We start from the raw sequence: 24812 nt of genomic DNA, 5'->3' as shown, positions 1-24812 counted from the left end.
ACGAAACCAAAAAATTCCTTTTTCCTTGCTGATGACATTAAATTCTCTTTTAAAGAATGATCTATGCCTTTTAATTTTATTAGATGTAAAACAAAGCATGGCCCAGATGTGTTTACTATAGATATTACAAGTAAACTTCATTTGTGCTACAAGAAATAAAACATTCTTCAGTTAAAACTTAGTACTAGACATTCTCTACAATTACAGGCATTTTATAATATTCTGTATTGTATGACTCAAAGATTGAAGTGGTAAATTAGTACAGACATACCTTGTTTTATTGCGTTTCGTTTTATTACGCTTCATAGATTCTGCATTTTTTACAAATTGAAGGTTTGTGGCAACCCTGAGTGGTCAGATGATGGTTAGTATTTTTTAGCAATAAAGTATTTTTAAATTAAGATATGTACATTGTTTTTTTAGACATCATGCTATTGCACACTTAACAGACTATATAGTATAGTGTAAATGTAAATTTTATATGTATGGGAAACCAAAAAGTTTGTGTGACTCACTTTATTAGGCTATTTGATTTGTTATGGTGGTCTGGAACTGAACCTGCAATATCTCCGAGGTACACCTGTAATGATAAAGGAAAAATTAATCAATAGGTAGAGAAAAAAGTCTCCTAGTTTGCGGATCTGGGATTTAAGCCCACTTCTTGTTCAGTTGACTCTGTTGGGCTTTGTGAGAGGATTGATAGGTTGGGAAACTAGACCCGAGGTCCCCAGTAAACCTCTTCCCGTTTGTGTGGTGGTCAGGGTTGACACCTGCAGTTGACAGCCATTAGGCTTGTGGCAGGGGTGGCTGTCCCTTTGTGCTGTTGTGACTTCTTCATCTCAAGCAGCTTCTCCTGTCAGATGACCACGTGTGTCTCTGGATCTCATTGTACTTGATCCTTGATGCTTTCTCTGTTCCTCCTCAGCTCTTTTGTTGGGGGAAGCACGGGCTTTCCATTAGGACAGACCTGGCCTCTCACTACTCACTGCTACATTGGGCAAGGTGTCTCCCACTGTAAATCTGGTGGCTCATGTATAAAAATAGGGATACTGGTACCTTGCTCATGGGGTTGTGGTGAGAATCAAAGGAAAATATTTTAGTGATAATACCCAGGCCAAGACTTGGCTCAGTAAATGCCATCCTTTCTTTACAGTTTCAGACCTGATGCCCTGAGAGCCCAAGGCCCAAGAATAGTATTCTGTTAAATTCCAGTCAGCACTTCATCATGGTACCCCAAATAGAATGCACTTGATTACCTTGTGATTGAACACAGATTGCACTTTTCATTTTCTCAATTACACTGTATAAATTCAAAATAGATTAACATATTAATCTCCCATATCATTCCCTCCTGATAGCTCAGCTAATCAGATTTTGGAAGCTTTGCTAACTTTACTTTTTTTGGTTTGTTGACTCATCCTTCATTTTAGTTTGTCTTTAATCTGTCACCTCTCCTAGTTTTGTATGTCAGAGCCTCTTGAGAACTTTCCTTTTTCACGTGTATTTCCAGCCAGGCTGCTCTGTCTGTCTGTGATGGCCAGCAGTCTCCTGTGGTGGGGAGAGGACATTCTTTCTCCCTCTGCAAAACAAGCCCAGGATAAAACCAAGTACATTTGTACTGTGTGTAATTCAAAAGCAAAACCACTGGCACATAGTTGATTGAGATGTGAAACAAAAATGAATTCCAGTCTCTATCTTTCCGAACAGTAATTTCTTTAGAGTTGTAGTGGTTTCACATAGGAAGAACCATTTATGACCTATTAATAATTATTATTTATTATTTTTACTGCATAGTTGTCATTTATAACTTCTTGGGTTCGGTTGAAACGTCTGTTTGTGACTGTCTCTCTTTCCGGTAGTGTGTTTGTCTGGCATGCTTTGGGTAAGTGGAGAGGAAGGGAGACAGTAGGTGGGGCCCTGGAAGGAGGCTTGATTGTACTTGGACTTAAGTGGCATGTGCTGAAGACACCGAAATGATATCCATGGGCTATGTCTTGCCAGTAAATCTAGGAGAGTATACAAGCCTCATTAACTGATTGTCATTGTTTTGGTAGGATAAGCAAAAGAAGAAATTTAGATTGAAGCACTATATGCAGAGAAAAAAAATAACCCTTTCTATTTGATAAATATACAACAAATATTAACTGTCTCAACGAGTTGGATGAAATGTAAACATTTCATTTTCATCTTATTATCCAGATGGCCGCATATTTTGGATTTTCTGTCGCTGCCACTGACATTAATGGGGATGAGTAAGTTTAACAAAATGTTTCCAGAAACAGTTTCCTCTGTGTTTATGAGCTTTACTAAAACTAAACATTTTTTTCTTCTGTTTCTCGCTCCCCTTCCTGCTAAGCTTTCTATTTAAGGAACCGATTTGAAGCAACCTTAATCACGAATACTAGAAAACCTTTATGTTGTTAATAATTTCTTTCAATAGCTTTTATAATATGAAGGAATAAAGTAACTTTATGAATTACTCATAGTTTCTTAAAAGAGCTGAAGGCAGGTTTGAATTAGAAATGATCCTTTCAAGTGTGGCTATGCGAGCTGTAGAAAGAGGAAAACCTGAGTTTTAATAAGAAGGAAAATGATTATTAGTAGTCACATGGAATTCGATCTTGCTTTTGGTGAAACAGATTATGTTTTTTAGTTACGCAGACGTATTTATTGGAGCGCCTCTCTTCATGGATCGTGGTTCCGATGGCAAACTCCAGGAGGTGGGGCAGGTCTCAGTGTCTCTCCAAAGAGCTTCGGGAGACTTCCAGACAACCAAACTGAATGGGTTTGAGGTCTTTGCAAGGTTCGGCAGCGCCATAGCCCCTTTGGGAGATCTGGACCAGGACGGCTTCAATGGTAAGGTCAAAGTTTATAACAGCTGTGTGTCCTGATTTTCTGTGTCCGCCTGGAAAAGTCCTGTACCCCACCCGTAGAAGTTCACATGAGCAAACCTCCTTCCTGGAAAGAGGGATTTGAGTGACACACCAGGTTCAATGACAAGTTGCTCGTTTTCCTTAAAAATCAGAGCAAAAGGGCTTCCCTGGTGGCGCAGTGGTTGAGAGTCCGCCTGCCGATGTAGGGGACACGGGTTCGTGCCCCGGTCCGGGAGGATCCCACATGCCGCGGAGCGGCTGGGCCCGTGAGCCACGGCCGCTGAGCCTGTGCGTCCGGAGCCTGTGCTCCGCAACGGGAGAAGCCACAACAGTGAGAGGCCCACGTACCGCAAAAAAAAAAAAAAAAAAAAAAAAAAATCAGAGCAAACTTTTCAAAAATTGATTCTCATAAGTTATTATTCCTGCAGCCTCAAATTAGAGCGTCAGAGTGGTTAATTTAAAAAAAAAATTTTTATTGGAGTATAATTGATTTACAATGTTTTGTTAATTTCTGCTGTACAGCAAAGTGAATCAGTTATACATATACATATATGCACTCTTTTTTAGATTCTTTTCCCATATAGTTCATTACAGAGTACTGAGTAGAGTTCCCTGTGCTATATAGTAGGTCCTTATTAGTTATCTATTATATATATAGTAGTGTGTATATGTCAATCCCAATCTCCCAGTTTATCAAAGTGTTTCATTTTAGAAAGGAGCTTGCATTCCCAGGGAGCCCAGTGTGAGCTGGTGATTTTCTGTGTCTCTGTCCTGCTTAACGGCAGTGCCCTCTGCTGTCCATTTGGATACAAGTGTAAAAAATGCTCCCAGGCATATTGTCAAGGCAATGCTGACCCTAATGCATCCCTCAAAGGTATTATTTGCCACTAATATTTTATTGTTGTGGCTGTCCAGAATATTCTGAGGGAGGTTATATCTCCCTTCATGGGGACAAGTAAAAAGGTATAAGCTCAGTGTTTTATAATAGTCCCATTTAAAAATTTAATTAATAGCTGTAGATATCTTTAAAAATCAAAGTTGGCTTCTACTATAGAGTGAAATATAGATTACAAATTACCAAGTTTTTTTTTTAAAAGATTACCAAGTTGTTTTTTTTTTTAAAGAATACTGCTAAAAACCTTTCTAGAGGTCACAAAATGAAGAGTTGAACTGTTGATGTGTTTGTATAATCAACAATATATAGGGATATGCCCCTGAAAATGTAAAGAAAGTTATAAATTAAGATGAAAGCTTCAGAAATGCAGATGACTCTCAAATCTCCCAGTTAGTAGTAGAAAAGGGAAATGTTTGTTTGGCCTCAAGACCCCACTCCTGCCTTGTGGGTAGTTTTATGTCACACTAGATGTGTCATCTCTCACCCTAGAAGTTTTCATTGTTAGTGAAAAACTACTCAAGGGGACATTTTGCTTCCTAAAATAGTCTTAAAGATTTTTTACCACCAAGAGAACTTAACATAAATCAAATGGAATTGTGGTATAAAGTTCAACATAGAACTGTAAAAGAATACTATAGAACAGACCAAATCACTACTTATTGATAACAAAGACTACCTAGAAAACACAGGGCCAGATTCGAGGTTCTACCTTGAACACATTTGAGTTCGTTGCTATAGCTGGGCCTGTCTCCAGGTGTTTTGGTAAAGCCTGGACGTGTTTGCTGTCACCTTGTCTTGAGGATATTCCACACACTTTAAAGAATGTTTCTTTAATATCAGGATCCAGATAACATCTCATCCTGTTTTCCCTATTTCTATTAAAATGTATTATCTGTGAACACAAAAATTATAAGCAATGACAGCTAAAAAATATCGAAGTTTTACAACGATTTTACAAAGAGATTTTACTTTTAGAGATAGATACCATAGAGGATGATTTTATTCTCCCAAAGTGTCTCCTGGGGTCTTATTGTCCCAAAGAGTAGATTGTGAATGACAGTGTCTTCAGGAGAAAATGATCTGAGCTGTTATTTATGTAACTATATTTATATAGTTTATATGTGTATATATATGTATTTGTAGTTTATATGTATATATAGTTTATATATACATATAATGAAGTATTGGTTGTAACCTGGATCTTTTCCTTGTTCAGACATGATGACATTGACTCTCTGTTATGTCTTTGCTGCTGTTTTCCTCCCTTTCCACTTACACCCACTGGAAAAACCCTAGATATCATCAAGAGGGTTGCCGAAAACAAAACAATAAAATTATGTTCCACAATTATGTGGAGTTTTTGTCAATACTTCTCCAGAAAGGCAGAGGGAAAAAACACAGAAAAGAGAAACTAAAATGATCAAAGGAAGAGACTGATGACATGGAAAAGTAGGGCTCTCCAGACTAGACAGATACCAGCCAAGAGAAAAGATGATTAGAATGTACAAAATAATGAAAGGTTTAGAAAAGGTAAGGAGAATTTTTTAAAACCATCTCTCAACAGTAGAGCCATATTCTGTTGGAAAATTGTATTGTAATAAAAACTTTCTTAATGCACATGTCAATTTAGAAGTTATATTTATCTTTTGAAACTTAAAAAAGATAAGGAAGGACTCTTACATAATTTAAATACTACTTTTTATTTAAGGATAACAAATTCTTAGTTGGTGCTTACTGCAGGCCAAGCACTGTTCTAACTGCTAAAAATGAGAGGATAACTTAGAGCCCATCCATGTCCTTAAGGAATTTAGCATGAGTAGGAGCAAATTTAATGTGAACAAGTAAACACTGGAATGTAGTCATCACAGTGTTTGAGATATTCTTGGGCATAATGGTCTTAAAGAAAAGATGAGTGACCAAGGTATGTTTGATGTCTCAGGGGTTGCAGCATTGAGGGGGCTGAAAACGTTTCGGGTATATTAAGTAAATTGAGTCAGTTTGGAATGGCTGGTACATAGGGGCTGTCATAGGCAAGATGGACACATCCTTGCTCTCATGAAATTTATGTTTTGTGGAGGAGCCATAGAGTAAACACATCAAGGGGAAATTCAGATAGTGATAAAGGCTGTGGGTTTAAACAAAAAAAGGCGAGGTAACATGATAGAGAGTACCTAGATGGAGAGGGGAGAGTGCATTGCTCCATAGCATGGCCAGGGAAGACCTCTCTGACAAGATGACATTTGAACTGTGATTTGGACAAACAGAAGGAGCAAAGCTTGAAAAGCTCTGGAGCAAGAACTGTTAAGGCAGAGGGAACAGCAAGTATAAATCCAGAGATGCGGACTCGCTTGCTGAGTTTAAGAAACAGAGAAAAGGGCCGGGATTGGTAGGAAGAGTGAGTGAGGGTAGACTTGGGGTTGGGAGTGGGGTGATGAATGGACAAACCAGGTAACACGTAAATGCTTTGGGAAATAAGGATTTTAAGAAGGAAGATAACATGATATTAACATTTGGCAGGGTTTTTTTTGTTTGTTTTTTGTTTTTTTTTGCAGTACGCGGGCCTCTCACTGTTGTGGCCTCTCCCGTTGCGGAGCGCAGGCTCCGGACACGCAGGCTCAGTGGCCATGGCTCACGGGCCCAGCTGCTCCGCGGCATGTGGGATCTTCCCGGACCGGGGCACGAACCCGCGTCCCCTGCGTCGGCAGACGGACTCTCAACCACTGCGCCACCAGGGAAACCCAACATTTGGCAGTTTTGAAGAGAATGGATTATAGGGGCAAGAGTAGAAGTGGGAGGCCCCTTAGGCTGCTTTAGGGGTCCAGGCAAAGAATGAGAATGGCTTGTCCAGGGTGGGACCAGCAAAGATAGAAGGAAGTGGGCATAGTTATTTGTAATATATTCTAGAGTCAGGACAGATCATAGTGACTGTTTGGTGTACTGTTTTGTTTTTAAAGCATTTCAAACTTTTTATTTGTTTATTTCATTTCAGTGTAAGTTGAGCAAGATAGAGATGAAATCATAACTTTCAACTTTCTGAGTCAGGTTGACTTCTCAAAAAAACCTGAAAACCATGCCCAACTAAATTAACTAGAATTTTAAGAGCTAGAATGAACCTTAGATGAATCTTTTTACATGTCCCTTGCCCTCTATTTTAAGGATGAGGCATTTGAGGTCCAGAAAGGTTAAGTGATTTGTCCAAGGTCATACCCGGAATATCTGGCTCCAAATTTTAATGTCATTTCCATACAGTTTTGCTTGAATCTCCTTGAATTTGGTTGTTGCTTTTGAATTAAGAGTACCCTACTGCCACCACGCATGGCTGCTTTGCCTGAAGTAGAGAGCCTGGCTGCCCAGAGGACTCATTCCTTCTTGGAGGGCTTCCTACTCTGAGTAGCAGGCTGTCCTCTTGGACAGCACCACATGAGGGTGCCCTGGGACCGCAGCTGCCTCTGCTTCCCACGCAACTCCCCGCCGCAGGAAGTCTCCTAGGTCCCATGGGGTAGCCCAGCCAAAGGGAGAGGAGAGAATGGCCAGGATGTGTCCTGGAATGGGGAATGGGAAAAGTTCTTTCCCAGAAAGAGAAGAGAATTGTACATGCGATCCCCGTGGAAATAATGGCTTTATGGCATTGGTTAAAAAAAAAAAAAGAGTACCCTACTGAACTTGGAATTGATAAACATGATACATGGGTTCTAAAGATGTTAAGACCTTTTCCACAGAAATAATGACGAGCACTAAGACTTCCTTCCCTCCATCCTTGCCCTCCTCCCTCCCACTCTGCTTTCCTCCTTTATTCCTCACCTTCTCCCCTCCCTCATTTCCCTCTCCTCCCTCTTCCCCTCTTCCTTTTCCCCCTCAGATATTGCAATCGCTGCTCCATATGGGGGTGAAGATAAAAAAGGAATTGTTTATATTTTCAATGGAAGACCTACAGGCTTGAATGCGGTACCATCTCAGATCCTTGAAGGGAAGTGGGCTGCTCGGAGCATGCCACCAAGCTTCGGCTATTCAATGAAAGGAGCCACGGATATAGACAAGAATGGATATCCAGGTGCTTTCCTAGAAATACAAAGAGCGTCTTAGATTTTTCGGTCCTAATAGCAAGTAGTATTAGTTACTGCTCTCTTGATTTCTGTTATAAATCATTTAAATTCAATATTTCAACTACTGTTCAAGCCCTTGCCGTTGTTCAAGGCACTGTTCTCGTCATTGAGGGGGTACAAAGCACAGACAGCTGTTTCCTGGGAGCTTCCAATATAAAGCACGTACTCGTAGTTCTTCTTTTATTGTCTTGAAGTCTGTAATGAAATGTCAGAATGTGGAAGCTATAAGCAAAAGCTCAGTCTAAGTTTTCGAATGTCAGCCATCTCTTTTTGTTTTTAATGGTCTAGCAGTTTTATGGACTTGACTAATCATCATGATTTTTATGAAATATATTATCTCAGTAAATTCTCACAATAAGGCTTGTTTACTTGCATATATATATTTACTTCTGTGAATTTCCTTTCTACATCTTTTTTTCTCCATTTCTATTGGAATGTTGTTTTTCTTTTCTTTCATTCATTTTTTTTTAACTTGTGGCAGTTCCTTAAATATTGAGGGTTTTAACTCCTTAACTCTTACGTATATTTCTCAGTTTTGTCATGTTTTCTTTTTGGGCATAAAGAAATTCTTAATTTTTATGTAATCCATTGTACCTGTCTTTATGGTTTCTCATGTACTTTTCTGCTTAGAAAGGGCTTCGTCAAATTTAGCTTGGGTATACTGAGAGAGAGAGTTCTGATTTCATTTTTTCCTAATTGTGAACCAGTGGTACCAGCTACGTATAAAAACTAATGCATTCTATTTTTGTTGATTTGGATGCTATCTGCTGTCATTCTAAGCATTCTAAGTACAGTTGACCCTTGGACAACGTGAGGGCTAGGGGTGCCAACCTTCTGCACAGTCAAAAATCCACATATAACTAACTGTACACTTGGTCCTCTGTATCCACAGTTCCACCTCTGTGGATTCAGCCGACCTCAGGTTGTGTAGTGCTATAGTATGTATTCAGTGGGGAAAAATGTCCACTTATAAGTAGACCCGCTCAGTTCTAGACCCGCGCAGTTCAGACCTATGTTGTTCAAGGATCAAGTGTATATGTATTGTGCTTTTTTTGTTTTGTTTTGTTTTTGAAACAAAATAAGTAAATGAAAAAAAAGAAATTTTACATGAAATTGTAAAATCCACAGGCATCTATAAAGCTTTTTCCTTTGGGGATGTGTGTGTTTGCATGGTATACACTTCCTTATTGTTGCTGATTTTTACTATGTATCCATTAAAAAGAGTCTTGTCTACCTGGATGGATGAAAAAATTAGTTTTATGATGAGTGTTTGCCATTGATGATAGCATATTTAAAGTTTTCATATACATTTTAGCCTTTTAGATGTTGTCTTACAACCACTTAATGAAGAATAGTTTTGAGACTATGTCTATATCTTTATTATACACATTGAGAGCTTTATGGAATGATATATGAATTAAAAAATAATTATTATTAACATATTTTTCTGCTCTCTTTTAAGACTTAATTGTAGGAGCTTTCGGTGTAGATAGAGCTGTATTATACAGGTAAGCATTTCCATATCTAGTAATATAGGAATATTATGAATTATATGAAAGTTTTATAGTTAAGTACCAGTATTTGAATTTCAGTTTAATTTTCTTGAAGTAATGATAAAATTTGTTCTTTCTATTCAAGATTTGCTTCAGGCAAGTAGTAATGATACAAGGAGATCCCAAAGTAGAGAAAGCTATAGATTTTTTTTTTTCTTTTTTCTGTGGTACGCGGGCCTCTCACTGTTGTGGCCTCTCCCGTTGCGGAGCACAGGCTCCAGACGCGCAGGCTCAGCGGCCATGGCTCACGGACCCAGCCACTCTGCGGCATGTGGGATCTTCCCTGACCAGGGCACGAACCCGTGTCCCCTGCATCCGCAGGCAGACTCTCAGCCACTTGCGCCACCAGGGAAGCCCTAGATTTTTTTATTTAGGAAAGCATTCAGAATTTTCCCTTTTTGTTCTTTAAATTATGTTCAAAGATGCTCTCCTGTGTTTTAGACTATATGAGTTTAAAATTATAGGAGTTTACATTTTCCTATAAGAGACAAGAACTTGGTGTTTGTGCCACAGCATTCTGTGACCACAAGGGCAGTATGTAATGATTCCCCAAATGAATATTTTTATTAGAGCAATATGTATAAATCCCCATATCTCCATTTCCCAGCTTCATACATAATCCCAGTATTTATCTGAATTTCATCAATTCCTCATGCCTTACAGTATCAACTAACATCCCAAGTAGATTAAGATGTTTACACCTCTATGGACTGTGCTTATACATGGCAGGAAAACTAACACTGGTACTGTGTAGTGGAGGTTGTGATGGGTCAGCTTGATTGTGCCTCTTGGGGCAGCTTGTGTCTGTACAGATTCCAGGATTTATCATGATTGAGACAAATACACTGCCCTGAGGCTACTGTATTTTTGTACAGAGCGTAAACCTGTGCATCTGAACTTTGGAAACTATTTTAATTTATTGTTTCAGTTTTTAAAATTGCTATTAACAAAGTAATACATACATGTGGTAAAAATTCAAGCAATGTAAAAAGGGCATACAATAAGAGAAATATACTTCCTCTCACACCAGTTACTAGTTTTATTAGTATATCCTGTCAGAAATATTCTGTGCATTAAAAAATTATGTGTGTGTGTGTATACATCCTTTGTACATGGTGTTTTTTTTCCTCTCATTATGTCTTGGCTAATATCATCCTATATTAGCACAGATGGCTTTACAGCACTCATTTCCCCCACTGTATTGCACTGCATTAGGTAGATATCCCACAACTTGTTTAACCATCTTGCTTTAATGGGCTGCGTTCAGATAGGTTGTGACCAGTGGTCCTGCTTTGCCTGGAACTGAGGGGAATTTACGAGGTCATGGGACTTTCACTGATAAAAGTCAAGACAGTCCTGGGCAAACTGGAATATTTGGTCATGCTAAGTTTAGGTTGTTTCTATTGTTTTTGCTATTATAAACACTGCTTTAGTGAACATCACACTGTGTATGCAATGAATGTGAACCTGAAATGCTTAGATCAATCTAACATTTTAAATAACTTTTTGTTTCTTTTCTTTTTTTTTAAACCAGGGCCAGGCCAGTTATCACTGTAAACGCTGGCCTTGAAGTGTATCCTAGCATCTTAAATCAAGACAATAAAACCTGCCCACTGCCTGGGACAGATCTCAAAGTTTCCTGGTAAGGATGTTTGTTTCGTAATAGTTATTATTGTGATTATTGGTTCAGTCATTATAAAAACAACTGAAAATGGAGGGGGAGGCTGAAATACTGCTAAAGCAGTTTCTGTGGGTACACTATTTTCTTGTCATAGACTGAATTATAGAAATACTGTTCCAAAGAAGATATGTAGAAGGCTCTAGAAATATGCTCTAAACTAGTATAAAACTAATTTTAAAAAATTATGCATGCTCAGTGAATATATTCAAAAATAAAGCCAGTAAGATTTTAGAACTCATATTTAAATGCTAAACAAGCCTGTGAACATTTTGATTTTAATTTTTAAAAACTAATGGTCTTTTTCAGATTTAATATCTGTGACTAACTGTACGAAAAAAAGTTTGCTTTAACATATTGGTCTTCTATTTGTTCTTTTACTAGTTTCTAAAGAAAAATATAGTTTTTGTAAGCTTCAGGTCTGAATTCTTCTCTAGTCCAGTATTTAAGTTTCCATTATTTGTATGTTACTTTTCTCTATGTTGTATGATTTTTTGCTATGTTTTCATTCTCCCTGTATTTATAATTTTCTTAAGGCTTTTTTCTTTAAACTGACTCGTGATTTACTTTAAAGCATATTAAAATAAAATAGAGAAACCAGTGTCTTTCTCATACGTGTTAAAATAAACATAAAGTTAATAATGAAAAGTCTTAACCCATATATAAACTCACCATGGGGAATTCCCTGGTTGTCCAGTGGTTAGGACTCTGCGCTTTCACTGCCACGGACCCTGGTTCAATCCCTGCTCGGGGAACTAAGATCCCGCAAGCCGCATGGCGGAAACACTGTTCACTTCATGTTCCTTGCTCACATAGAAAAATCAGAGAGAACTTACATAAGAAGGGTAAAATGATTGGAAGCTGGGAAAATTTTCCTTCAGAAGAGCTAATGAAAAGATATTTTTCTGATTTTGTTTTTGAATTATGTATTATTATTAAAATCATTTTTCAAAATTTTGTTTATAATAAAATATATTAAATAAAAAACATGTATGCAATAAAAATTTTATTTCTTTCATTGGATTGCATTAAAAATTCAGTAATATTTAGTCTTCATTTTCATTGACTGGCAGTGAAGTTGTTTTCAAGATTTTGTAAGTTTTACTGACTTTCATCCCTTCACTCACCCTTTGTGTCCTGGTGAAGTTGCTGCACATTGCTGATGATGTGCTTATGATTATGGCAACAAGGTGAAGGCTTTGAATACACTAACTAGAGCAGTAGCTTTCATATGTTTTCGAATATGGCGTGTAGGATGAAATACATTTTACATCATAATCCAGTAAACACATGCATGTAATTAAAACAAAAGTTTCATGAAATCTTACCCTTGATACTTAAGTCAATTTTACATATTCATTTTTTTAAGATGCTGGACACACCCATTAAACGGCTGTCATAACCTAGTAATAAATTGTGAAAATACTGTTCTAGAGGAGCTTGCTAATTAAAGGTAGCTTTATGGGTTGTTTTTTTTTTTTTTTTTTTTGCGGTACTCGGGCCTATCGCTGCTGTGTCCTCTCCCGTTGTGGAGCACAGGCTCCGGACGCGCAGGCTCAGCGGCCATGGCTCACGGGCCCAGCCGCTCCGCGGAATGTGGGATCCTCCCGGACCAGGGCATGAAACCGTGTCCCCTGCATCGGCAGGCGGACTCTCAACCACTGCGCCAACAGGGGAGCTATTTTTTTTTTTTTTTTTTTTTGTGGTACGCGGGCTTCTCACTGTTGTGGCCTCTCCCGCTGCGGAGCGCAGGCTCCGGACCCGCAGGCCCAGCGGCCATGGCTCATGGGCCTAGCCGCTCCGCGGCACGTGGGATCCTCCCAGACCGGGGCACGAACCCGCGTCCCCTGCATCAGCAGGTGGACTCCCAACCACTGCGCCACCAGGGAAGCCCTATGGGGCTTTTTCATAAGTGAGACATTTATTTTAAATCTGGATTGTCATTTCCCCCATTTAAATTTATCAAAAGATTCTGTAAGCTTGAGAGGAGGTTAGGAAATTCTTTTCTTTCTCTCTTTTTTTTTTGTCTCATTCCTTTCCATGAAAGGAAACATGCCTAAATTACTGAAGGATGAATTAGATTATTCTGTATAGCTTCATGTTTTAAAAATAATATTAAGACATAAAGAAAGATATAAGGCTTCACAATGTGAACTAAGTATTAGAAATATGAGATTTAAAAAAAAAGAAATGTGAGATTTAGGTGATAATAAAAAAATGTCTAGCTAAATAAATATTATCAGTGTAACAAAAGTGTAACAACAACAAAAAATAAATATTATCAGTGTAACAAAAGTGTAACAACAACAAAAGTTTTAGAATCGTACAGACCAGAGTTTGTATTCGAATTCTGTTCAATATGTGTTCCATGAAAATGGGAAAATTAATACCATCCAAGCCTCAGTTTTTCAATCTGTAATATAGGGATGATAGCTTATCTAATAGGTTATTATGAAGAATGAGAGTGTATTAGGTATCCTAAACTGGCATAGTGTAAATATTTAATTTTTTAAGCAATATACTATAATTTCATCTATGTTGTGTATTTTGGGGGGAAAGGGAGAAACTGTTACATGGTAATATCAGATTATGTCACCTATAGTGAGTTTTTCAAATAATAAATAAGAGAATAAGAGAGGCATAGATAATCCCTTTTACTGTCTTTTTAAAAAAATTAATTGTAGGCATTGTGATGAGACTTTTTGGTATTTTAAAGTTCGAATTGTAATTCCAATTCCAAGATAAATAAATAAACAACCAAACAAATAAATAAATAATGCTATATAAATGGGAAAAATGTCTAACCTGGATTATGGGATTTGTATGTATTTTTTATTTTTCTACAGTTTTAATGTCAGGTTCTGCTTAAAGGCAGATGGCAAAGGAGCACTTCCCACGAAACTTAGTAAGTGTTCTATGGAAAAATTATATTATTTTAATGATGCTGCATACACAGCACTTAAAAAATGTTTTAGGACATTTGAATAGCTATTCAAATAGTTGTTATTGCTTTTTTATTTGAATGTTTATGCTTAAAGACATTTAATATTGCAACATAATTATTGTGTTTGGCAACTCTTAAGCCAATTCAGAAATAATACATTTATTGACATTGTGAACAATTAGTGGTAAACATGGCCTTCACAAAGATAAACAGTTATCATTGTGAGACAGATGAACTCTAGGAGAAATAAGTATCATTGTTTATAAGTCAATGACCTACTGAAAAGTTTATACTTTATGTCTTAGAGAAGCCCCAGTAATCTCCAGAGTAGAGGTGGTTTAGAAATAGAGAGAAGGAAAGTTAGACCACTAAATTTAGCACACGCAGCAAATTCTAACTTGACTCTTCCATTCCAGAAAATGGTTTATGTGATTCTGAGATCAAGGTAGGAGAGTTAAGTAACTGTTGTGGAGATTTGTCGGTATATGTGCTAAGGAATAACAGTAAAGCTCCGGACAGAGGACTGAGTCTGCTGGGGGTGTGTTTGTGCATGAAAGTTCACATAGAGTAGCAAGAAAGGGTCTCTCTGGAAGGTAACTTTTCAGTAAAGACCTGAAGGAAATGAAGGAGCTAAACGATGTCTGGAGGAGTATTTTGCACAGGCGAAATGGCAATTTCAAGAGGCCAGAAGCAGGAGCTTGCTGTTTCTCACAGGGTGGGTGAAACAGAACGAGAAGCAAAATGACCCTGGCTTTTCACTCAAATTTGACATGAAGTTCAACATTTAGAGAAACTTAGAAAGAGATTTGTGGTTTTAAAGATCTGCACTCATATCTCCTTTGAAGAAGCTATTTAAAGAAGAACTGATGTTAGCAGGCAGTAGTCTAGCAACTGTGCTTCAGACTGTTCACTGGCTGCACATTCATTTTAAGGTGATTCTTGACCCAGTCAGCTATATTTGGTCATTTGCTTCATGAGGGACATATTTACCTGATAGTTTGATACAGTAGCTTCATTAGAAGTAGGAGTTGCAAGTGATGCAAACCGCTCATTCGTCGTAATGGTGAATGTAATGGTATGGGGTATGGGTGCATATTAGTAAACATTTCTTAATCACAGTCAGCAAGAGTCCTGCTACCTGCATTAGTGATAAAAGTCTTAATTCATACATTTTATTTCTGAACTTCCTCCTCTCAGCTTAAATTAAAAGAAAAAATTTCCCCTCTATCTGATAGTTGTTTTATTACCATCATTATCTATTGTCTCAATTTAATAGATGACATTAATTTGGGCATAGTTGGATCAGTTATTTAATTATTAGATATTTATTCAGAATTAATATGTTGTCATCTCACTACAATGTATAGACATTTTTAATGAATTAGAAGCAGATTACTTCTTAAGGGATAAATATGTATCTCTGTTTAAATGAAAACTTGAGATATTTAGGACAGATAGGTGTCCATAAAGATCATGTTGGTTATAAATCCTTTGGTTTGTATAGACTTCCAGGTGGAGCTTCTTTTGGATAAACTCAAGCAAAAAGGAGCCATTCGACGAGCACTGTTTCTCCATAACAGGTCCCCGGGTCACTCTAAGAACATGACCATCTCAAGAGGGGGACAGATGCAATGTGAAGAACTAATAGCATATCTGCGGGTAAGAGATTATCCATTATCTCTTCTTTCTACTTATTATTTTTTCTTTTCATCTAAATGATTTTCACTTTCTGTAAATTTTTTTGGTAGTAAATCAAAAAGAAGACAGAGAAATGCATTTGAGGAAATTGGGCTTTTTAAAGAGTCTAACTTGAGTAATGGACTTCTACGCTTGTCAGACTGGATATTGCACGTGGCCTTTCCACAACAATGCTACTGAATAAATTATGACAAACATATTTCTTAAATATTGCTGGACTCTCAAGACAGTAAAAGAAATCCACCCCACCCCCCCGCCCCCCACCATAAGCAATCAATGAAAAAACTACATTGGCTAAACCTGACTTGGGAGTTGTAAACAAGTGTGTGAGCCAGGATGGCTAGGGAGGGAGGGATGGAGTCTGGGCGGAGGGTGAGCTGTACTTGCAGACACCAGCACAGGGGTTCAGGCTCTCCTGGGGCCTTCTGCAAACCAGGGGTCTGACCTGAGCCTCCTGCATTAGGTCCAGAGTCTTCCACAGGGCTAAAGTGTTCCCAAACAAAGATGCGCCCTGACTCCTGCAAGAGTAAATACAAGGTCTCACTGGAGCAATCTAGTATGGGTCCCATAGGTTAAGTTCAATCAAATAGGAATTCATTTCTTAAAAAAGTACTAAACACACCAGGAAATAAGCCATTAGAAGACACAGCAAATAAATCTTAGTCCTGCAAAAGCTTGAGATGTTAGAATTATCAGTTACAAAATATGTGTGTATAAAATGTTTAATGAAATGAAATTTTTTTTAAAAGACAAAAACATCAGGACTTCTCTGGTGGTCCACTGGTTAACACTTCATGCTTCCACTGCAGGGGGCGCAGGTTCGATCCCTGGTTGGGGAACTAAGATCCTGCATGCCCCATGGTATGGCAAAAAAAAAAAGACCAAAAACATCAGTAAAGATTTAGAAAACAACATAATTAACAAGCTCAATTTAGTAGACCTATATACCTGTATAGAACTTGACATCCAACAATTAGAGAATATAAAATTTCCCCATATATACATATAAAGGAAGTCTGAACAAATCTGAAACAATTGGAATCATAGAAAATATGCTATTTGATTACAGTGCAATTTTTAGAAATCAATAACAAAGATAAATTGGGAATTAGGAATTGTGATTTTAAGTAACTTACTGATCAAAAAAGAGATCATATTAGGAATTTACTTAGAAGTAAATTATAATGAAAATACTACATATCAAAATGTGTAAGATGTCCCAGAAGCAGAATGTAAAGGTAAATGTATAGCCTTAAATGCTATTTAATTTAAATGAAAGATTGAGAAAAAGATGAAGGAAAAACAAACCCCCAGAAACCTCCACAAAACTAGGAATTGAAAAAGGATGTACCTATAGATAGTGGAGAAATTAAAGTAATAAAATATTATGAATAACCTTGTGCTAAGACATAGAAAAACTGAGAGAAAGCAGACATTCTTAGAAAAACACAACACAGCTGTCATTTGAAGAACCCGAACAATTCATTTAACCATATAAGCCATTAAAAAAAATTTAACTGGCAGTTAAAAATCTTTACACAAAGGAATCACAAGACCTAGATGGTTTTATAGGCAACATCTACCAAACTGTCAAGAATGAGACATTCCAATGTTAAACTCTTAGAATAGAAAAATAAAATATATTTCCAACTTATTCTGTGAAAGTAGTGTAACTGATACCCAGACTGACAGAGGCTAGTATAAGCAAGGAGAATTCATGACAGTGTTATACAAAGACATAGATGTAAAATTACTAACCAAATATAAGCAAACTAAATCCTAGGAGTTTATAAAAAAGATTAAAAAACAGACCAACTTGGATGTATCCTAGGGTGGGTTAATATTGAAAGTATAGAAATGTAACTTTACACATGAATAGACTGAAAACATGGCCATCTTACTTAAGTGCAGGGAAAGGTTTTTGATGAAATTAAATAACTATTCATGATGTGAGCAAACAAGACAAATACCTCAAGTTACAATTATGAAGAAATACCATTTTACACTCAAAGTCTGCCAGTATCTATTGCTTGGTCAAGATGTGAGTTAATCAGAATTCTTACACATTGCTCGTGGCGGTGTAAATTGCCAATATGAAGAATTTGGAAAATAATATTGTATCTTACAGAGCTGACAAATCTCCTTGCCACTATGTAGAACAATACATTACAACATTTTTTTTTGTAATAGCAAAAATAAACCAAAAACCCCAAACAGTCCAAATAACCTTTGACAGAAGAATTGATAAATAAATTGTAAATAAATTATTATATGATAAATATTACTCAACAGTAAAAATTAACCTCACTACATGCAACAGCATGAATGAATCTTAAAAAGTATTGAACAGAGAGAGCAAATGACAGAAGAATACATATGGTCTCATTTTAAAATAAACAGGAACGGGCTTCCCTGGTGGTGCAGTGATTGAGAGTCTGCCTGCCGATGCGGGGGACACGAGTTTGTGCCCCGGTCTGGGAAGCTCCCACATGCTGCGGAGCGGCTGGGCCCGTGAGCCATGGCTGCTGAGCCTGTGTGTCCGGAGCCTGTGCTCTGCAACCGGAGAGGCCACAACAGTGAGAGGCCTGCGTACTGCAAAAAAAAAAAAAAAAAAAAAAAGGGGGATGGCCAAGGCTAATCTCATGTGAGAAATCAATTAAAATAAACAGGAAAAGCAATTTGAAGAACATATTGTTCAGGGACACACACACTAGAGTAAAACTGCTGAAAGCAAGCAAGGGAATGGTTACCTCTGGAAGGAAGACAAAGGGATGAAAAGAGAAAAGAGCATGTGGGTAGCTTTAGCAATATAGGTTATGTCCTAGTTATTATTTATATTGGGTGTGTGTTTGAGTGCTCATTTTATTAACATGCCTCATATATTTTTGTGTGAATCAAATATTATAAAACAAAGTTGATTAAGGGTTCTCACTGGATAATGATAATCTTCTTTTTGGATATTCTATTCTTATGTAAGTGTAGTTTTTCAAAGGGTTTTTGTAGAATTTGATCAAGGGGTGAATACAGCTGGCTTTGTATTGTGCACTTATGGATTTCTCCAGATAGCTTGATGTCATAGGTTGATGTCAACATTAATTCAAAGCTTTTCCATTTTTAGGATGAATCTGAATTTAGAGACAAACTCACTCCAATTACTATTTTTATGGAGTATCGGTTGGATTATAGAACAGCTGCTGATGCGACAGGCTTGCAGCCTATTCTTAACCAATTCACTCCTGCCAATATTAGTCGACAGGTAATGTACTTTATTAATTTATCATTAATTTTATACTTTCATCTTTTTTAAAGTCTTACAGTTCATATTGTTAAATAGCATAAGGGATTGCTTTTATAATGTTGGGTCAGAGAAGTCAGAGGAGAAGGAATCTGGATTTTCAGGTCAAAGACATTTAAAGCCACACAGAACTTAGAGATATGCAGAGGAAGACAGGGTCGCATTTCATACACATAAAACAGTAAAATAATTCAAGGAAAACAACAAAATGCCAATTTACTTACATAGTATTTTATATTTTGCTAAACAAGTTTATTTATATTACCTTTGACTTATATTTTAATTGTAAAAAATAGTATATGTACACACATATATGCATATATAGTATATAATCATTCTTTTCATAAAACCAAATATAGCAACATAAAATTTTATAAAGACTATATTAAAATATTTTTAGAAAATCCTATGTAAAACCCATGCATTCAAATGTTATTGTATTTCCTATTTTTTCCTCTTTTATTACATATTCATATTTTTAGATTAATATTTCTGCTGTCATAGAATGCTTTACCCTATATTTAGGTTGTTACTTCTTTGTCTAACTTGCTAAGATCTCATAAACTATTTTTTTTTCGTAATTTGAGAAGACTATACATGACAGCAGCATAAGGCAAATTAAAATTTTTTTAAGTCTTTTGTAATTTTTATATTTTAACAAGTTATTTTATATTTCATTTTGCACATGAATAGTATACGTGCTACTTTCTACTACCCATTAATATAGAACTTTAAAACATAGCTCTGTGTTTATATTTCTTACATTTTTTATTTTTAGGGGATATACAATATTATGTTGATTAGTAATTTAATAATGAACAGCTGAGCCTCTTAGAGTCTGTCATTCAATTTTACATTTTTTAGAAAAGTTAATTGTTACTTGTCCTTTTACATTATGTGTTTTGTTATAGGAGTTATGATTATTTTCTTTATAATTTTAGAATTTTTTGGAAACTGTTTATTAGTGTTAACATTACTTTTGTTTAGTTTACTGAGATCACCAATCTCTTTAATACCAATACAGTTTAAAGCCAGCTAATCAAATTGGTTAACTTTTGAAACCACTTTGAGGGAATAATAACTTCAGTAATATTTGGTTTTCTTCCCTGTCCCCACCCCACTTTCTTCATTATTTGAATCTTTGTTTCCTTTGTGTTCTACATTTGTTTCAGCACTGACATTACCTACTCTTAGGCATCTTTTTTTCTGTTTTCTTAGCTTTATTATGTACTCTCATTTCAATGTTAATTACCTATCCCATCATTCTTATTTACTTCTCTCTAAAATGGCCCTTTATTTCACTGGTCATATTACAAACTTTTTTACTGTACTCTCTCTACGAAGTACTGCTGTCTGTTAGAAATATAATGTTAGCCACATTTGTAATTTTAAATATACTGGTCAGTAACATTAAAAAAAAACATAGAAAACTGGTGACATTAATTTTAATAATATATCTGTATTAGTTTGCTAGGACTGCCATAACAAAATACTACAGGTGGCTTAAATAATAGAAATTTATTTTCTCACAATTCTGGAGGCTTAAAGTCTGAGATGAAGGTGTCTGCAGGGTTGGTTTCCTCTGAGGCCTCTCCCTTTGGCTTGTAGGTGGTCATCTTCTCCCTGTGTCTTCACATCGTTTCCCCTCTGTGTCTATGTCCTGATCTCCTTATGAAGTGCCAGTCATATTGGATTAGGGCCCGCCCTAATGATGTCATTTTAACTTAATTACTTCTTTAAGACCATATTTCCAAATAGTCATATTTTCTGTGAAATTTTTTAAGTTCTGTTTTTTACGGTCTTCAAAATCCAGAGTGTATTATATACTTACAACACATCTCAATTCAGATGCTAAAGCTTCATCAGAAATATTTTTTCTGTATTTAGAACTCATATAATTTATAATTGAAGAAGTAGATTCACATAGCCAAGTTGTTCTAAACATACTAAAAGTTTTTCAGTAGCAGAATCAAGTATCAGTTTTTAAATTTAAATTAATTAATATTAAATGAAATATAAAACTCAGTTCCCCAGTGGCGTTAGATACATTTCAAGTGCTCAAAAGCCACATGTGGCTCACTAGTGGCTACTATATCAGACAGGGCAGCTTTTGAGTTTCCCCTTCTGTACCCTAATCCTTTGGAGTTAGAGATTTCATGCTTCCTGAAGAAAGAGAGTTTTGTTTTTCCCACCCTCCATTTATTCATTCAAATTTGTATTAAGTTCTTACTCTGTACAAGATATTAAGTATGTAAGTGTAGAGATTTAGTTCTCTGTGAATGGAAGACATTGCTTTGTCTTTTCCATCTCTGAAACTATCTTTCCTGATAGCATATTGTAAGGCTATAGCTGCACCAATGCCAGTTTAATCCTCTCTCTTCAATGTAGAGTGGTAGTTAGTCAAATATCCCTTTAGCATAGTTTATTAACATTTCATAATAAAGGGTAAGCTGGGAGAAAGTGAGAGAGTTGTGTTGACATATATACACAAAAGCTCAGTGATTTGTGTTCACCTAGAGGGGTGGGATAGGGAGGGTGGGAGGGAGACACAGAGGGAGGGGATATGGGGATATATGTATAGCTGATTCACTTTGTTGTACAGCAGAAACTAACACACCATTGTAAAGCAATTATACTCCAATAAAGATGTTGAAAAAAAATATTTCAAAATACTTTTCATTCCAAACTTCAGATGCTCATCGTTCTAACTGGGACTTTTAACACACACCATATCACATATCATTAAATCCGTTCTTTGTTCATGAACTAAATTAGCAGTGATTGTATTTGGTATCACTTATGGAGTCACCTCAGATTTCTTCTACTGGTCCTGGCCTTTCCCCACATCTTCTTGAAGCGCATAGCAACTGTTTACATCTAGGTCATTGAATTAGTTTACGTGTACTGTTGGGTTTCATCCCAATTAAAGTGACAGTTAAGATCTCTACCATACAATTCTATTCTGGGGAGCTGTGCCTCCCTTGTGACTTGGAAACATACAGTTTTTGTTTTGTTCTGTTTTGTTTTTTAAGAAAGCCTGTCACTGTTTTTTCCCTTTAAGATCCCTCTTGATCCCTCTAAGATCACACAGCTTAGCTAGCAGCAGCTGAGTAAAGTAGAACCCTCATTTCTTGAATATTACTTTCTCTTCTATACTTCATTCCAAAATCATAACAGCTTAATTTGAGGTAGAACTAAAAGGTTCCAACAAATTGTATTATACCCTATAAATCTTTTCCTTCCTTTTCATTCTTACTAGCTAAGACTGACCTATTTAAAAACAGGCAGCCATGATCCCTTTTGAATTCAGGTATATATACAATTAGAGTATATATAAATATATACATGTGTGCATAAATATATATTCATATACATCCACACGTATATTGGTATACACTGCATGTGTGACCTGTACTGGTATTTATCCATGTAGAGAAAAATAAAATTCTTTTCTAGGCTCATATTCTGCTTGACTGTGGTGAAGACAATGTCTGTAAACCCAAACTGGAAGTTTCTGTAGATAGGTAAGTTTTGCTCCAAATAATAGACTGTGTAATAAGAAATTTAAATGAAAGAACACATTTTTCTATTAAAGTAATAGTAATGAGAATTAGTTATGTTGGAGGATAATGCATGGTTTTCAGTAAAGCTATAAATATTGAGCTTTAAAAAAATAGGTGCTATGTTTTCACTAGCTACCTAGGTTAACAGATCTCTTCCTATTCAGCATTGAGTAGCGTCACAAAGTAACATTATATCCTCTTAAAGATACTCTTAACTAAAGGACTCATTACCATTTTATATGATGTATAAATTATAGCGAATATTGTTGAGTATCATGACAAAGGATTAATTCAGCCTTTAGAAAAAAATCAGGGGATTAATAAGTACAAAGGGATATAAAATTACTTCCTTAATACATATGAGAGATAGTGATATGCTAAAGGCATCAGTGTTCTTTTACTGGGAGAAGCATTGGATTTGCACCCAGTGTGCTATTTCCAGTTTTCTGTTGAGCTGTAGAGTAGTCTTAACAAATCTCGAGACACTGTTGAACATGTCAGTGCTTTGAATAGTCATGCTCTCGCCGTGCAGTCCTTTTTCATTGTCTAGATTTGTATTAACTCGTAGTGATCAAAAGAAGATCTATATTGGGGACGACAACCCTCTGACCTTGATTGTTAAGGCTCAGAATCAGGGGGAAGGTGCCTATGAAGCTGAGCTCATCGTTTCCATCCCACCGCAGGCGGATTTCATCGGGGTGGTCCGCAACAGTGAAGTAAGCAAGCTGCCTCTTCAAAAATTGAAATGCACTCATAGTTCTCAGTAACATTAATGAGCTGCTCCCCCATTTAGTGTCGTACAAGCTTAGCCGTTCTACCTAAGGCTAAATTGCTAGACAATAGAGTGCCTATCTTACATAATTCCTTTCAAGCCTAATAACTTTGCATAATGCATTGATAGGACATTTAAAAAACTGCTAGCTACGTGCCTGAAACAGGGTCAGATGGATAAAGTGTCTAAGCCTGGCCATCAGATAATTTTTCAGAGGTAATATGGTTATGTATCTGTGTCCTCTAGGGATCGTTCAGAAACACTTGGACTTTACATGTGGTAACTGTACACAATTCTGGTTTCCCCTGTACCCCTCGTTGCTCAAATAGATGCATTTGCTTTGTAAAGCAAGAAACCTAAACATCCCACTGCATGATATTGTCTAGGAACTTTAAAGTCTTATTATGGCTTCTGCATTTTTTTGGTCATTAATTTATTTTCCTTTCAATCCTTTTTCTTTGTCTATCAAAGGCTTTAGCAAGACTTTCCTGTGCCTTTAAGACAGAAAACCAAACACGCCAGGTGGTGTGTGACCTTGGAAACCCAATGAAGGCTGGAACTCAAGTAAGACATTTAATAAAATGGATTTTTTTTCTTTTATAGAGAATAGCATATTTTTCTGTGGGTTTGTCCATAGTAATTTTTTTTTTTTTTTTTTGCGGTATGCGGGCCTCTCACCGTTGTGGCCTCTCCCGTTGCGGAGCACAGGCTCCGGACGCACAGGCTCAGCGGCCATGGCTCACGGGCCCAGCCGCTCCGCGGCATGTGGGATCTTCCTGGACCGGGGCACGAACCCGTGTCCCCTGCATCGGCAGGCGGACTCTCAACCACTGCGCCACCAGGGAAGCCCCATAGTAATTTTTTTATAAGCACTTCAAAATAGTGTCTAAACTGGCTTTGATTTAGAATGTAATGATTATCAGAGTTTAGTTTTGATTAAGATACTAAAGTAATGGGTTGTGTTATTACCTGTATTCAGTCAGCTACTCTTCACCTTCAATTTGGTGAATGGATGAGAACATGGTTGAAACTAAGGACTGAGATTGTCACTTTGATGTTTTCAACTAACACTTTAATGCATCCTCAAAGCTACTCTGACAGATACCAAGACTGTCATTCTTAAGTGAGTTAGAATGATCTCATTAACTTGAAACCTATATGGTCACCCCAATAGGATCCAAGAGCACAGTGGTTGGATCAGGCTCCCCTTCGGGGGTGGAGAAGGGAGCCCAGGAGCTTGAGAAGAAGCACTCAGTGCGTTGCTTCCCAAATCCTCTAAAAAGGAAACAAAAATATACCTTGTAGAATTCCTATTATCAAGGAAAAAAAAAAACAGCAGTATATTTCATGTTACCTTTTCAATAGAATTTAATTTAATAAGCACATAGATATTAGTAATTTGAAGATCTATGATAATATGGGGCTGAATATCCCATAT

At 36.7% G+C, this 24812-nt stretch overlaps 1 protein-coding gene across 2 annotated transcripts in view; it reads left to right on the top strand.

Moving 5' to 3' along the window:
* The window catches only part of ITGAV (integrin subunit alpha V), an 87353-nt gene that overhangs the window by 48612 nt on the left and 13929 nt on the right, over nucleotides 1-24812 (top strand). For both annotated transcript variants that reach the window (XM_060106433.1, XM_060106432.1), the window contains exons 11-21: nucleotides 2200-2252; nucleotides 2654-2856; nucleotides 7628-7819; nucleotides 9334-9379; nucleotides 10959-11066; nucleotides 13949-14007; nucleotides 15551-15705; nucleotides 18863-19000; nucleotides 22496-22563; nucleotides 23171-23318; nucleotides 23846-23938. In XM_060106433.1, the coding sequence (XP_059962416.1) occupies nucleotides 2200-2252; nucleotides 2654-2856; nucleotides 7628-7819; nucleotides 9334-9379; nucleotides 10959-11066; nucleotides 13949-14007; nucleotides 15551-15705; nucleotides 18863-19000; nucleotides 22496-22563; nucleotides 23171-23318; nucleotides 23846-23938 (1263 nt within the window). The remainder of the gene's footprint in view (nucleotides 1-2199; nucleotides 2253-2653; nucleotides 2857-7627; nucleotides 7820-9333; nucleotides 9380-10958; nucleotides 11067-13948; nucleotides 14008-15550; nucleotides 15706-18862; nucleotides 19001-22495; nucleotides 22564-23170; nucleotides 23319-23845; nucleotides 23939-24812) is intronic.

Source organism: Mesoplodon densirostris, chromosome 8 (genome assembly GCF_025265405.1).
Source record: "Mesoplodon densirostris isolate mMesDen1 chromosome 8, mMesDen1 primary haplotype, whole genome shotgun sequence".
NCBI lineage: Eukaryota > Metazoa > Chordata > Mammalia > Artiodactyla > Ziphiidae > Mesoplodon > Mesoplodon densirostris.
This window is presented reverse-complemented; position numbering and strand designations above follow the sequence as displayed.